Source organism: Neovison vison, chromosome 2 (genome assembly GCF_020171115.1).
Source record: "Neovison vison isolate M4711 chromosome 2, ASM_NN_V1, whole genome shotgun sequence".
Classification (NCBI taxonomy): Eukaryota; Metazoa; Chordata; class Mammalia; order Carnivora; family Mustelidae; genus Neogale; species Neogale vison.
This window is the reverse complement of record NC_058092.1, coordinates 188571540-188586709: the sequence shown is the minus strand read 5'-3', so window position 1 is coordinate 188586709 and position 15170 is coordinate 188571540. Positions and strand designations below refer to the sequence as shown.

General features: G+C 38.4%; 1 protein-coding gene across 4 annotated transcripts in view; it reads right to left on the bottom strand.

Annotated features, from left to right (window-relative positions):
• The window catches only part of KAT6B (lysine acetyltransferase 6B), a 187322-nt gene that overhangs the window by 64036 nt on the left and 108116 nt on the right, over positions 1-15170 (bottom strand). For all 4 annotated transcript variants that reach the window (XM_044239874.1, XM_044239873.1, XM_044239875.1 and 1 more), the window contains exon 4: positions 4390-4498. In XM_044239874.1, coding sequence (XP_044095809.1) covers positions 4390-4498 — 109 coding nt within the window. The remainder of the gene's footprint in view (positions 1-4389; positions 4499-15170) is intronic.

Genomic DNA, 15170 nt, shown 5'->3' with positions numbered 1-15170 from the left:
GCGCCTGCTCCTTCTGCTGTACAAGGGTGTTTTCCTTACCTTCCCAGCTGCATCACAGCAGCCTCTCTTCGCCGCCGGTTTCAATGAGCATCCACTTAGAATGATGCTGTAATTTTGAACTGTACACTTATCTTAGATTTGCTAATTTGAAAACACACATGCACACAACTCATCTGTAAGTAAGATTTAACCACCCAGCAATCTGAGCAGCAGACACAAAATTTCATTTGGTATAATATCTAATACTTATGTGAAGCTAATTAAAGATAATTTGGTCTTAATGAGGCAAAGAGAATATAACAGTGTTAATTTCAAAGTAGGCTGATCCATGAAAGTCAAGTAAAATCACTTCCTAGGCCCAACATTTCCAAAGACCTGAATATGACTATCTGATGATTCCCACATTCATATTAGCAGTTAGAATGAATAATCCTTCCCATCTGTGTAATGTTCTATAGTGACTGACGATGCTCCTATCGTGATCTCACTGTATGCTCACAACAGTCCCACGGATGCTTGGGTACAGACGTCAGCCTTCACATTTTAGAGATAAATAAAAACCGCAGTTATACAGCCGGCACAGAGAAACCTGGAAAACCATATTTGAGGCTCCATGCACTCTGTACCTCACCTCGTATTTTTACTACCTGCAAACCTGAATTATTTTTTCAAAGGAACTTGCAGCAAGAAAAACACAGTTAAAGAAAATACTGCCCATTTGCAGCACTGAGCCACCTTAAAAATAAAGACATTTCTAATTGGCTTACTTTATGATGTAAGGAGAAGGAAACATTTATTACTCACATCTATGAAATCTAAGCAGAGTTTAAGTGTGATATCACACAAATGGTACTTCAGACCCAGGCGACTGCAAACCAACAGGCACATATGGGAAACACATTTCAGAACGATCCTCCTTATGGGCTGCCATCTATATTTCCTTCTTCTAGTTTTATACTGCTTTGGGCATTTCTTTCACTTAAACTTTTTTCATTAGGGAGTCCTTTGATCATTACAAACAGTTTTGATTCAATCCTAGAATCAATGGACTCTTTGGAGTGTGAGATAGTAGCCATTTCCATTAAGGCCAACTAGGGGTACCATCCACTCTGTAATTCCCACTACAGAAACTGGACTGGAACATACATGACAAGGGGGTTGCACCATTATTAGAGGGTACTGTTGAGCCATGCCAGCCCGTTTTATTATTTTTGCCTCCTAATTATCAAGTGTTACAACAGAACGCTGTAACTACAAGAATCCCAACCCACCCCCACACCCACCTCTCCAAAGAACAACTATATTTGATTTTTATACATCTATTTCAAGAGCAGCATATAAAAGGCTACTCATCTGATCTACCAGATGAACTAAATGTCTACAGTGCATCTCCTTGAGGTAGAAACAACAGGTTTTTCTTGACTAAAGTAGCCAGATCCAGGGGTGCCTGGGTGGCTCAGTGGGTTAAAGCCTCTGCCTTTGGCTCAGGTCATGATCTCAGGGTCCTGGGATCTAGCCCCCCAATGGGCTTTCTGCTCAGCAGGGAGCTGGCTTCCCTTCCCCTCTCTCTGCCTGCCTCTCTGCCTACTACTTGTGATCTCTGTCTGTCAACCAAACAAATAAAATCTTTTAAAAAACAAAATAAAAAAATAAAGTAGCTAGATCCAAACTGGCATAGCACATAGAAGGAAAACACTGAGTGAGCCTCAACACTGAGCCAGATTCCATGGTGGGGTCCAAAGAAACTCTCTTAGCTATTCTCTATTCTAAGCAAAGGGATATGATGCCCCAGGGCTTGAATTTCGGCCCTGACCCACACCTTGACTCCAAAGACTCTGGATTTTTCTACCTGAAAGGAGGTGGGAGGGGAGAACTGGCTCACAAAATAACTCTAGCTATATAAGCCTTCTAAGGCAGTATCCTTAGTCCATTCTTCTCCATTTGTTAAAAGAGAAAACATAACATTACACCTACATACCCTGGTAAAATAAGAAACTTTAGGGGAAAAAAATTTCAGTGACCTCCAAGTACAAAGGGGATCAAACTTCTCCTTTGGCAGGTTTTCAATCTGGGAAAGACGAAGGGAGATTGATTACATCAGAAAATCTAAGATGTACCTGTTTAGAATTACACCTTATACCTTGTGAAGGAGGCCTTGAAGTTATGATCTAGCAGATAACGATCTCAAATTCCTTATCAACTCAAGTAAGTGTATCAGCAGAGGTAAGGAAATATATTAAGGGAACTTTTCTTCCCACATTTAAGTGCATTTTTAATCTGTCCCAGCAACCAGACAAATAGGTACTCAAAAAAAATTTGAGAGTGAAGGTAGTTTTTAAAGTACCACCTTAAAAATCACAAAGGGTAAACCACAGGCAATTGCACACCACTAAAGTGATCAGGCAGTTAAACAAAAGAATAATTCATTCAGAGTGAGCCTCGTGAGAAAACCTAAGAGATAACTCCAGAGTCAGAACTGATGAGTGAGGGACTACCTCACCAGGATGAAACAGGGAGATCATAGGGTTGAAATTTATTAAACTGAACATACAGATAATGTTTCCATGCCCTTTTGTCACTATCCATGATACCATGGGCAGGTAAAGAATTTTAATGAATCTGTAAAGCCCATCAAAAGGACTGTCAGAATGCATTTCTCAGGCAGAGTTTGCAATGTCTTATTTCCAAGGCTCCCCTCCCAGTCAGGTCTTAAAAGCAGCAGAACCACATAGAGCTTATCCAGTTAAACCTTTATAGGAGGAAGAAGAATCATTATACAACACTGTCATTCTTCAGTGAATGAAACATTTCCTCTATCCAACCATCAAGCAGCTGTCAAAAATGATGATAAGATATGAAATTACTTGCAGCAATCAAGGACAATATCAAACATGCCAAATAATGACAATGGTTGACATTTATAGCACACTTACCGTAGTTGTCATATACCCTGTGCTAGGCTATTTACTTCTGTTCTCTCATTGAACTCCCACAAAATCCAAGAGGTAGGTGCTACCATTATCTAATTCTTCTAGTGAGGAAATCAAGGCACAAAATAGTGAACTAGTTCAACGTAGAAGAACTGGGCTATGGCTGGCTGAGTTTTTCTTAACTACTACTATACTGACTTCCTAAACAACAGTATGCTATGGTATTTTGCAGGTTTGTTATTGTTTTTCAAGATAACCATCATCAGAGAAATACTGTGTTTTCTATGTTCAAGTAACACTTTGGGAGGAAAAGTTTCAGTAGGCTTAGAGAAGAACATTTGAAGATTAACACTAAGAAATTATTTTTTAGAAATCCAATTCACCACCACTCAATCTGCTGGGAGTGTGTGTGTATGTGTATATATATATATACCCATATATATAACCATATATAAAACTACATACAGGGGCACCTGGGTGGCTAGACGTTTAAGAATCTGATTCTCAGTTTTGGCTCAGGTCATGATCTCAGGGTCACGGAACAGAGCCCCATGCCAGGCTCCCAGCTCAGCAGCGAGTCTGCTTGTCCTCCTCTCTCCCTGCCCCCCACCCCCTACACATAGTGTCTCTCTCTCTCTTTCAAATAAAAAAATATTAAAAAAACAAAACCTGGATGTGTATATAAAACCTAGGCAACTATCATATGATTAGCAAGAAGGAAGAATGGCTTGGTAAGACAAATTCTTTGTGTAAGCACAATCTGACTTCCTTTTTCCATTTTAAGGCATGGTCTTAATATCTTAGACTGAGGAAAAGGCAGAGGTACCTGTACTTCGATAGCATTCTGAGTACTGCAATTTGGCCAATGGTCAATCCAGTGTCTCCACCTAGCAATTCCTGGAGTTCAACATCACCTCCTATTTGACCACTCTTTTTCTATCTTATTCTAGGCAATCTGAGTCTTTTTCATGCCTGATGATTTCTTGATTCTACCACTGAAGTTTCCAGAACACTGTCCCTTTCATTTAGAGCCACACAGAGCTGGGTTGTACTACACTTCACCAGTAGGTGTCATGACCTCAAACACCACATACGCCAACTCGAGGACCTCTGAAATGGAGACTGAGGGTTATAGAAAACAAGTGATTCTACTTGTATTCAGCTTGAAAACCTAGAAATCTCTACACTGGATTTATCTGCAATGTAAAATACTCCAACTGAATTACCAGTGCTGCTATGAAATCAAAGCTTAATATGTAGCATTACATAAACAAAAATACCTTTGTCACTGCTAATATCCTCACTTTCCCCCCCACCTACATTTACTTTTTAAATTTAAAAACTATGCAATAACCAAATAATTGCTTTAAAATACAAATGCAGTTTTGACAGGTCTATAAATAACATACAGTTATAGAGGAGACACGGTATACCCGCATTTGAAACAATACCAACTTACCACTACTGCCACAATCTGCGCAAGAGAGGAGTTCTTCTGGTTTCTTTTCACGATTTGATTCTTTAGTCCCCAAACAGAAGCTACATATCGGAATGGGATCAGCACGGGGCTATGATAAAATTAAAATGAAAAAATACTATCAGTTTTCCATTTAAAAATTAACAACAAAACATTAAAGTCAAAGCTTCTTACATATTTCTTAACAATGGAAAATCTGCTGAATAAGGTATTCCAATCAACACTTTCTGATTAAAAACTCTTAATTTAATTATTTGATGCTAAAGTATTACCTAAATACTGTATTTAAGATTCAGAAGGAATTCTTATTAAGCCAATGAAACCTAAGACATTTATAGATTATATAACCTTCCTAAAATGAACATTATTAAAGATCCTCTTGGGGGCACCCGGCTGGCTCAGTTGGAACAGTGTGTGATTCTTGATGTCAAGGTCATGAGTTCAAGCCCCATTTTGGGTACAGAGATTATTCCCCCCAAAAAAAAGAAAAGAAAGAAAGAAAGAAGGAAAGAAAGAAAGAAAGAAAGAAAAGATTCATTTGAAATCTCAATCATTGCTCTAATTTATAGGCCTATAATAAATGGACTCATCTATTCAGTATTATAATTTATTAATATCCTCTAGTTGTTATTTCAGACTGTTTTTACTCAACGTTATCAACTGTTTTAGTGCAGATTACTATTATTTAATGTATTAAAATTTTGACCTAAAATATTGTTAAGGTTTTAGGTGACATAATAACAAGAGCCAGAACTAAGCAAGAAATTTAAAATTCTGTAGCATCACTTGGGAAGCTCAAAAGATCATTAACAAGGACTTTCTGGCACCAAGGTCTTCAAAAGTAAATCATACCATGCCACACAAAAGAGATAAACCCTCAATCTCTGACATTCCCACTTTAATAAAAGGAACAACAGAACATTTGTCCAACCCTCTAGTACTCTTTAGCTCTCACTGAGGAAAATGCTTTTAACAATGTATAAAGTGTCTCCAACGTTATTTATGGCTACCAGCAATGCTAATATTCCCATTCGTATGAATAGTTGACTCTGCCTAAAGATCTGGTCACATTTATTCTGAACAGCCAAAACTGTATGAAAATTAAAATTTTATTGCATATTCCAAGCCTTCACACATGTTGTCTCTAGCCATCTGAATGTAACTATAACGTATTTGTATTTGAATCTCATGAATCAAAAATTCAGGGCAGGAAAAGTTAGCATAATCATACATGTTTTTTTAATGTAAATTAAAAAACAAGATTTTGCAAGGTCTAACTTTTAAAATATACATCAGCATAGAATAAACCTCATTTGTTCAGCTACTCTATCCCAAATGCCTAGTTAATACATTGCCTTATACACAGTAGGCACTCAAGATATATGTTAACTGAATAAATGGAAGAAACATATGCCAGTTAAAAGAAGAAACCCTCATCTCTAAGATACTATTTCAAATGGTTATAATGATTCCAACAAATGTCTTGGTTCACTGTGAAAACATGTCATCAAAAACCAGAATTCATCTTATGACTGAGGATTTGCAAAATTGTTCAATATGATTGTTAATTTCATCCTACAATGTGTTCATTATCTTGCCCTTATTTTCAGTTTAATTTGTTCTTTTAATATGCACAGGCTTTACTTTCTGAAGTAGCTATGCAAATGTGTTTTGTAGCCCCAGTTAAAAAGCCGAGTATAAAACACTTTGTACTAGAAAAACCCAAAAAGACAAGCTACAACAAATTGGTCACTGACTCCAGCCACAATTTTTTAAATGCCAGATAATCAGCACTGCATAATTATGGATCCATAGTTATTACTTGCAACTGCTCAACTGTAGTACCTTGGGAACACTTTTGTTCCTTTAAATAGCAATTAAAAGAACAATCTGGTTTTAAAGTGACAACATTCCCTTGATAGATTCTAGCTAAAACCCAGTCCTTGTACTAATGGGATTCCTACTTTCATTTGATATAACAATGCGCAAGCCATTGCTGCCATCCTCGTGGTGATAAATAATTTACAAAATGTCACATATCATTCATGCAATGAAACAAATCCAAATCTGCAATCCCATTTTTCTTTCCCCGATGAATTTTTAGCTGTAAGAAAGAAACGGCCATCAGCCAGCACTCATGCTCATTTTTCGTTTTTAACTAAAGGTAACACAAAGGACAAAGGTTGCTAGTAGTTCATGGCCAGAAAGACTGATGTCCCACACTCTGTCCAATAATAGAAAGCATAGATGCTATCACTTCACGCTACATTCAAGTGAACCCCACCACACGGATGTATGCTCACAACCATTTATTTTAGGGATAACTATCTCAAGATACTCTATAAAACCACTGCATTATACAGAAATGTCTGCCCTGCTGAATTATTGATAATTCAAGGCACTTTTTGCTAACCTCAGTATAGCCGAGTCTAATTAACTTTAAAAAATTGTCACTTGTAAGAAATGAAACTTTTACAGTAATGCATGTAAATGGGTCACAAAATTATTATGATTCACTATGCTCAATCAGGCTTCATATAAACTGTTTCAGAAAATAATCCCTGTTAATAGATTAAAATGGACTGCCGTCAGAAAGAGGTCCAAAAAAATAGCAATTCAATCCTACACAAGTCTACCATGGACAAATCATATTTAAGAGGTCTGCAAATGAAACCAAACATCCTAACTACTTTCTTTGAAATTTCACAAAGGCACCTAACCTGTTGATCACATTTTCTTACCAACATGACTGTTTCAAACTAATCTCAAAAATTAATACCCATGATGGATAGGTTTAAACTCTGAAACCTGTTTGGGAAACGACTCCTCTTCATCTCCCAAGCAATGATGGTCCTAGTGTAGCTGCTGGGCTAGAAGCCACTTTATACGATCTCATTTAATTATCTCAACAATCCTGCCAGGAACATTTATTATTATACCCATTTTTTTTTGGAAGGAAACCTTTTTAAAGATGCCACAAGTTCAACTGCGGTACTGGGACTCAAACACAGGTCTGTTTTCATTAAAGTCCATTTCTCGCCTTCAGTATTTACTCCTCCACCCCCAACTTCTCTCCTCTCAGAAAAACAAACATTTAGAATTATCTTTCCACCAGTGGGAATAACCCTTTCCTAATGTGTTCATAATCTTTTCCATCCAATTTCTCCCATGACCAATCACATGTTTTTTAAAGCTATTTTAAAAGCAACCACTACTGTCCTATAGATTATTTATTAGTTACAATGGTGATAAGGTATCTTTACAATGGAGACACCGCCTTATCCAAGTGATCAAACCTATCACCAGGACGTGACAAACTGACATTATATGCCTTCCAGGTATGGCATTAAAGGACTCAGCATAGCCTATGCATGGTTCTTGCTGGAATTCTTCACCCAGAATCTAACCATAAGGAACCAATCAGGCAAATCCAAATTTAGGGACATTCTGAAAAACTACTGGCCTGGACTCTTCAAAAAATGCCAATGTCACATAAGACCCAATAAAGGGCAGAACCAATTTAGACAACTTAAGCGGCCCCAAAACTAAACCCAGTCTGTGATTCTTTTTTTTTTTTTAAGATTTTATTTATTTATTTGATAGAGAGAGACATAGAGAGAGAGAGGGAACACTAGCAGGGGAAGTGGGAGAGGGAGAAGCAGACTCCCCACTGAGCAGGAAGCCCGATGTGGGGCTCGATCCCAGGATCCTGAGACCTTGACCTGAGCCGAAGGCAGACACTTAACCGACTGAGCCACCCAGGTGTCCCCCCAGTCTGTGATTCTTATATGGATTCTAGATTTTTTTAAAAAATTACCCTGGGGCACCTGGGTGGTGCAGTGGATTAGGCACCCAACACTGGGTTTCCGCTCCAGTCCTGATCTCAGGGTCGGCGCTCAATGTGGAGTAGGCCTGAGACTCTGCCTGCGTCCCCCACCACCCCACTCTCTCTTCTCAAATAAATAGATAAATACATCTTTTAAAAACTTTACTTGGATAATTAGGGAAATACACACTAAATAGTAGACAATATACAAACCGGAGAGAACATAAATTTCTTCGGTCAACAAAACTGAGTTCATATGAGAGAATGCCCTTGTTCTTGGCAATTACGTGCTGAAATATTTTGCAGTAAAGTATCAAGATGTCTATAACTTAAGCTCAAAAGATGCTGGGGGGGTGGAATTGAGTATTTGTCCATGTATTAACAATGTTAAAGGTTGGCAAATCTATATGAAGGTTACATGGGAGTTCATTTCATTATTCTTTCAATCTTTCTGCATGTGTACAGTTTACCAACAAAACACTGGGAAGGGGGTGTAAAACAGTACCCCCTCCACTCTTAAAAAAAGATCTAGAATGGACTGGATTATTATATAATTGGATTACATGCATTTATAAAATAAAGTATCTCAATCCAATTAGAGATTCACAGGCAATACAGAGGACACAGGAACTGTCAATCTGTATAGCAGGGGGGGTGCAAGTACCAACACTCTTGAGGACATATGACCCAGTTTTCTTCAACAAATAAATTAAAAGGGAGGCAGAGTGAGCAAGCAAGGAAGAGAGAGGGATAGATTCAGAATAAGAACCAATAGGTTAGGAGAGATTTAAAAGGCTAATCTACCAATCACAGTGTATGGTCCTTATCCTGATAATGATTCCGTTTTCTTTTTTTTTTTTTTTAAGATTTTATTTATTTATTTGGCAGAGACAGAGCACAAGCAAGGGAAGCAGCAGGGAGAGGGAGAAAAAGAAGCAGGCTCCCAGCAGGGAGATGGATGCTGGACTCCATCCCAGGACCCCAGGATCATGACCCGAGCCGAAGGCCAGTGCTAAACCAAGCTACCCAAGTGCCCCCTGATAATGATTTAAATAAAGTATAAAATAAAACAAAATAGGATGACCCATTAAAGGAACTGGGGCTAGTCAGCCTTGAACAGACTGTTGGGAAGGAACAAGCTGGAGGTCTTCATCCCAGGAAAAAAGGCTAGATATACTCTTCATGGCTCCAGAGTGCAAAACCTGAACAGGGCTTATCCTAGAGGGAGTTAATATAACAGAAATGTCCAGATATTGAATGGATTGTTTTTTTCTAGGCTTATCCTAGAGGGAGTTAATATAACAGAAATGTCCAGATATTGAATGGATTGTTTTTTCCTGCTTCATTTTTAAAATTGTGGTAAAATACACATAACACAAAATTTACCATTTTAACCATTTTTAAAGTATACAGAGTTCGGTGACATTAAGTATATTCATTGTTGTGCAACCAGTACCATCATTTATCTCCAGAACTTTTCATCTACCCAAACTAAAACTCTGTTCCCACTAAAAACTAGCTCCCTTCTACTTTGTCTCCGTGAATTTGACTATCCTAGGTACCTCATATAAGTGGAATCATATAGTCTCCACAGGATGGATGATTTCTAGAAGGCCCCCTACAATCAGAAAACACCATGGGGGAGGCTGGACCAGGATGGTGAGGATGCCACAGAAGACAAGGCAACCTCACACAAGCTGGGGGGCCCTTTCCGGATCACATATTTTAATGGTTCCATGGTTGGATAATCTCTCTGTCTCTTCCCAACTCTGCTTTAATTTTTTTATTGATTCCATTATACTTAAGAAGACATAGTTAAGTCTTCAGGACCCTCAATCTCAAAATTAAATAACGTTTTCTGAGAAAACATTCTTTAATTCCAAGACAATTCATTTTGAGAAGTTTTATATTTGCTTATGGTTGCTTTTGTTCCTGCCCTGAAGGAAACCACATGTTTATTAATCTTGTCAGTCTAATTAAGTGGAGAAAAATAAATGAAAGTTCATGCTAGATTGGAGCCAGGTGCACATCCTCTTTACAATGACACAAGAAAAGGTTTTGTCTCCATGATCTCCACTCACAAGGACATACCCCTCTCTTTCCATTATCCCCTATGGATTCATCTCCAAGAGTCATCTAGAACACTCTTGAATCTACTTAAAAAACACACCATTTTAGTTCCTACTGTGAAAAGCAACTCAGTATATTTCATTTATGTATTCATACCTGGATCACTGTAAAGCCTGATTTAAATATCGATCTGAGTCACAGTTTTCCTTCTTCAGAAAAGGGCACCATAGTGTCCGCATTGTCTATCTCTGTGGTTGCCAAAAGCTCAAATGTGTGTGAAAGTTCTTTGCACACTATAAAGCTCTATTCAAATATTGTGATAATTGTAAAATTCATGTCAGCTATAAAAATAAAAAGAACAAACAACAAACAACTTCAAGTCCTTAACAAACATCAACACAAATGAATTGTTGTGGAGCTCAGAATTAGCCTGTAATAGACTTTGACTCTGTGCCCCATGATAAATATTAATCTTAGAGGGTTGTTCCGGGGTTTTTTTAAACGAATTAATCAGGGAGTAAATGAACAGGATAGAAAATGTGTCCGCTGAGAGCCAAGAGGCCTGATTTACTAAAAGGAAAGGTCAAAGAAAAAGATGCCACAGGAAGAAAAGCGCAAACAAATATAAAAACTGTAAATACCACAAAAGTAAACAAAGCTTTATACCTAAATATCAAACAGTTCATTTTTGGAGCGTGTTCTGTACACTTCAGCTCAGACAACTTAATTCGGTAACTCCAGGGCGTGTTGGAGAGAAAAGGGTTTGAAGGCTCGTCCGTATGCATCTCTTCAAATTGTACCTTTTATCATCTCCTACCTATAATCCGAGGTTAGGTCATGCTTTGCTGTTTACCAAAATGCTTTCTTCGAGTGTCTCACAAGTGACAAACATGGACACACCGTGGCTTTTTCTGTCTCTGGTTTACAGGTCAGTTAAACGCCTCCCTAAGGTCAGACAGCTGTCAAAACCGAGGGTCCCAGGCTGCTGACTGCAAGCCCTTTGCCTTGCCCTCTACCACCGCTAGTCCCTCGTTTTCTTTGGCTCTTTGGCGCTCAGATTCAGATAGCACCTTATCAGAGAGGCTTATCCCTGACCCTTCTCTCTGAAATTGCATTCCACCAGCACCAGAGCGAACCCCCTGGCCTTGCTGTGCTTTTCTGCATAGCATTCCTCACTGCCTGACATATTCTATATCATCTCTTTTGTTTCACTCACTGAACTATCAAAGCTCCATTCTGAGGTCACAGACTTCGTTCACTGCTGTAGCTCCAGCTTCAAAGTGCAGTTGTGGAATAAATGAACAAATGAACAAACTGCTTTCAGGTTAGGAAGTGGTTTCTCTGGTTCAACAAGGTCCCAAAGACTACTGTTCTTTAATATGTGTCCTTAATAACTATAATAGGATAAGTTAAGCAACTATCAATGGCAAGGAGGCTTCCATCACTGTCCAATCTAAAGGCTTTTTTCCTACTCTAATCATTTATAATAAATGACCGTTTGTGAATAATTGTCCTTTTCTGGGTATAACCTGACAAGATAGAACCAAAATTTAAATATCAGCTGGGAGGAAATTATCTCGCTCAGTGACAGTCACTACAGGTTGTGTGTAAAATACATCAGGGGCCATGCCCAGTGGCTAGTTCCTAACTGTGAGCCTCCCAAGCTTTATTCCCCCTCTCAAGAAAGAATGTAAGTTTAAAAAACATAGTAGCAAAAAAAAATTAAAAAAAAAAACAAACATAGTAGCAGGAGTCAAGGAAGATGAATACACTGAAGTGAGAATTAAGAAAATTATAACAAGAGCAGGCATCTGTTCAATCTATCAAAAATATTTTACAAATTTTGGGGCTTTACAAACTTCACAACTGATAGCACAAGTACCACAAAGGCTGAAAAATGTCTGGTTTTTCTTTTCTTTCTTTCTTTTTTATTTTTTTTTTGCACTTTTTTTGACACTAATAAAGAATTAGGTTTTGTTTCTTGCCACTTAACCCACTCATTCAACTGATCAAGCTCACTCCTAATTAGGATATAGATCACGCACACTCAGCATTTCCCTTTAGGGCAATCTGCTGTAAGATACAGTCTTTGGAAATACAGTTAACTCTGAAAGTACGGACTTCCTGTGATGCTCTAAATTGTCTTGGATTTTAAGAGCATTATCTTGTTCCCATCAGCCTATGCTGTAACTGTGGTCAGTTACAGCCACGCCTCTGCAGGAAGGCTTGGGGACTGGCTCACCCTCGTGGCCATCCTGAGATCCCTTCAGATCCTTCAGGGGCACAAGAGAACCTTGTTTGTGACATGTCTGTTGCCATTTTCTCTACAGTCGCAGACCTTTTTGTTTTATTCTAAGGCTATTCTTGCAATTCTATTATGAATTTTGATCGGAATAGATGCCTAAATAATTTCTTCCAGAAGATAATTGGAGATACTGTAAGACTTCTCACAGGCAACAATTTTACCCTAATTTTACACTCGCCGTATAGATTTTTGTTCTATCACTTCCCCTGTTCATTATACTTCTCTGTGGGTAATTGGTTCTGTGAGGGAGCACTACATTATCCCCACTGGCTCTGGACTGAGTTTCTGCATTACTCTGGGCAAAAGGATTTATTATTGCTAATGTATGGAGATCTTAAATGGGACTGCTATATTTTACCTCCTTGTCACAGTGAAGAGCATTCTCTGTATTTTAAGACTGACAAGTAAATTAAATCTAATAAAATAAAAATATTTAAAAGTGTCTCTATACATATTCATAAATGTCACTTCTTTTTTTCATTTAAAGAATCACTTAAAAACAAAAAAGCAGGATCAATGACCAATACTGGGAAATGCCCACAGTCAAAAGCTGATTCAGAAGCCAAAAGCACTAAAAGCTTGGCCTCAAAGAAATAAGAAAAGGAGAGAAGGAAAGATTTTCTAAGAACATCAGCCCCAACAGTTATCAATTGTGTGGAGCTAATTGAAATGCTCCCACTGTATATACTCTAGAACTTGTTCTAATTAGGCAGGTGTGCCATTTATAAGAGTGCTGATTAAGGAAAGGGATTCTATTGGAAGGAAACAAATCTAATCTGGCATACAGCATTTAACAATAGCATCTCATTTTTGTTGTTGTTTATTTGGTTTTGGAGATAAAGTCTACGAATTTGCAGAGGGTGGGGAGCCCAGTCAAACAACTGCCTTCTCCAGCATCTTTAATTTCTTATCTGGACAGGGACTTGGCTTCTAAGATTTCATCTGAACGTCCCTCCTCCACCCCTACCATTAGAAACTGCAGATACTGCATTTATCTTCTTAAGAGGGATCAAAGTCTGATTCAACACAGCTGGAAATTCAACACATGGTTACAGGAAGTCTGCTTAGGATTTACAAACTATTCTCTTTGGCAAGCATGTCACAATATTAGCAATGTAATATAAACTCTACTCTAGGTTTTGAAAAATGGAATTTAAAATCAATTCATATTCAAGTGTCACAAATCCTTGATGTTTTTTTCCAAACTATTTTTTTCTTAAGAGCAGTTTTAGGTTTACAGGAAAACTGAGAAGAAGGTACAGAAATTTCCCCAATCTCCCTGACCCACATATACATGGTCTCCCTCATTATGAACATCCCTCCCTTCCCCACACCCGAGCGGTACCTTTGCTAGAAGTGAAGAACCTACAATGAACGTCACACATAAGTCACCTGAGCCCACAGACAACATCAGGGTTCTCTCTTGGTGTTAAGACATTCTATGGGTTTGGAAAAATTTATACTGACATGTATCTACCATCATGGTATCATACAGGGTATTTTCACTGCCGTAAACATCCACCTGTTCATCATTTCCTCCCCTCTAACTCCTGGCAACCACTGATCTTTTTCATTGTATCCACAGTTTTACCGTTTCCAGAATGTCATACAGCTGGAATAAGAAAACTGGCTTTCTTGGTTGCCCTAAGGCATTCATTTAAATCTAGATGGGGTGCCCAATACCCCATGTAGGTACAGTGTGAATCACAGCCATTCTCATTACCAATTCCACCAAGAGAAACCTGCACTGACTGTTCAGAGACACAGGCTACGGAATTTATTGTAATTAGATCCAAAAAGGAAGTAGACTGGTGAAAGGAGACATAGATAGGTAGCTATTAACTAGAAAAGTCACATGTTAGTCAGCTTCTCAATATTATCATTACCATCACCAGCACCCTGACAATTTTCTGCATTCAGAGATTTATGTCAGTTAAGATGCTATGTACTATTCAGTAAGTTACTAATGTTTACTCAGCATCCAACTATGCCAAGGAGAATATAATTGGTACTCCAAGTGCTTGTTGTCACAGAACGAATAGAAGTAGTGTAATTCCATTACCACACTTAATTCTCAATTGCCCTGTGGGCACATAAACCATCTGGTGTACAGAGTTTCCATGCCCTTGACTTTTCTGCTTTTGTTTTCCTCACTTTCAAACTACCTTTGACCCTTTCAATTACAGTAGTCATAAGCAGCAGGAAAAGAGAATTGTTAGGGTAATTACTGACCTTGCTTTCTTGGACTCTTCCCTAACTTCTTTGTGGTGGAGGTTCTAGATCTACTGATGCTTTGGGTCAGGTACCCCACGAGCACTTAAATGACACTACTGGTGATCTCTGCTCTTTGGTGCGCCGGCATGACTGCAAGCTGTGTGGGAAACGCACACAACATACGCCTCCCCCCTGCCAATGCAAGCTACAGCAAGGCCAGGAAGAGAAACACCAGATGTCCCATGTTTTCCCCCCAGGGGCAAAGATTTTTAAGCTCAATTTCCTAGAATGAAGCCTACTAAAGGGTATTTAGTAGGTAGAGGAAAGCTTTGTGACATCTTTTTTTCT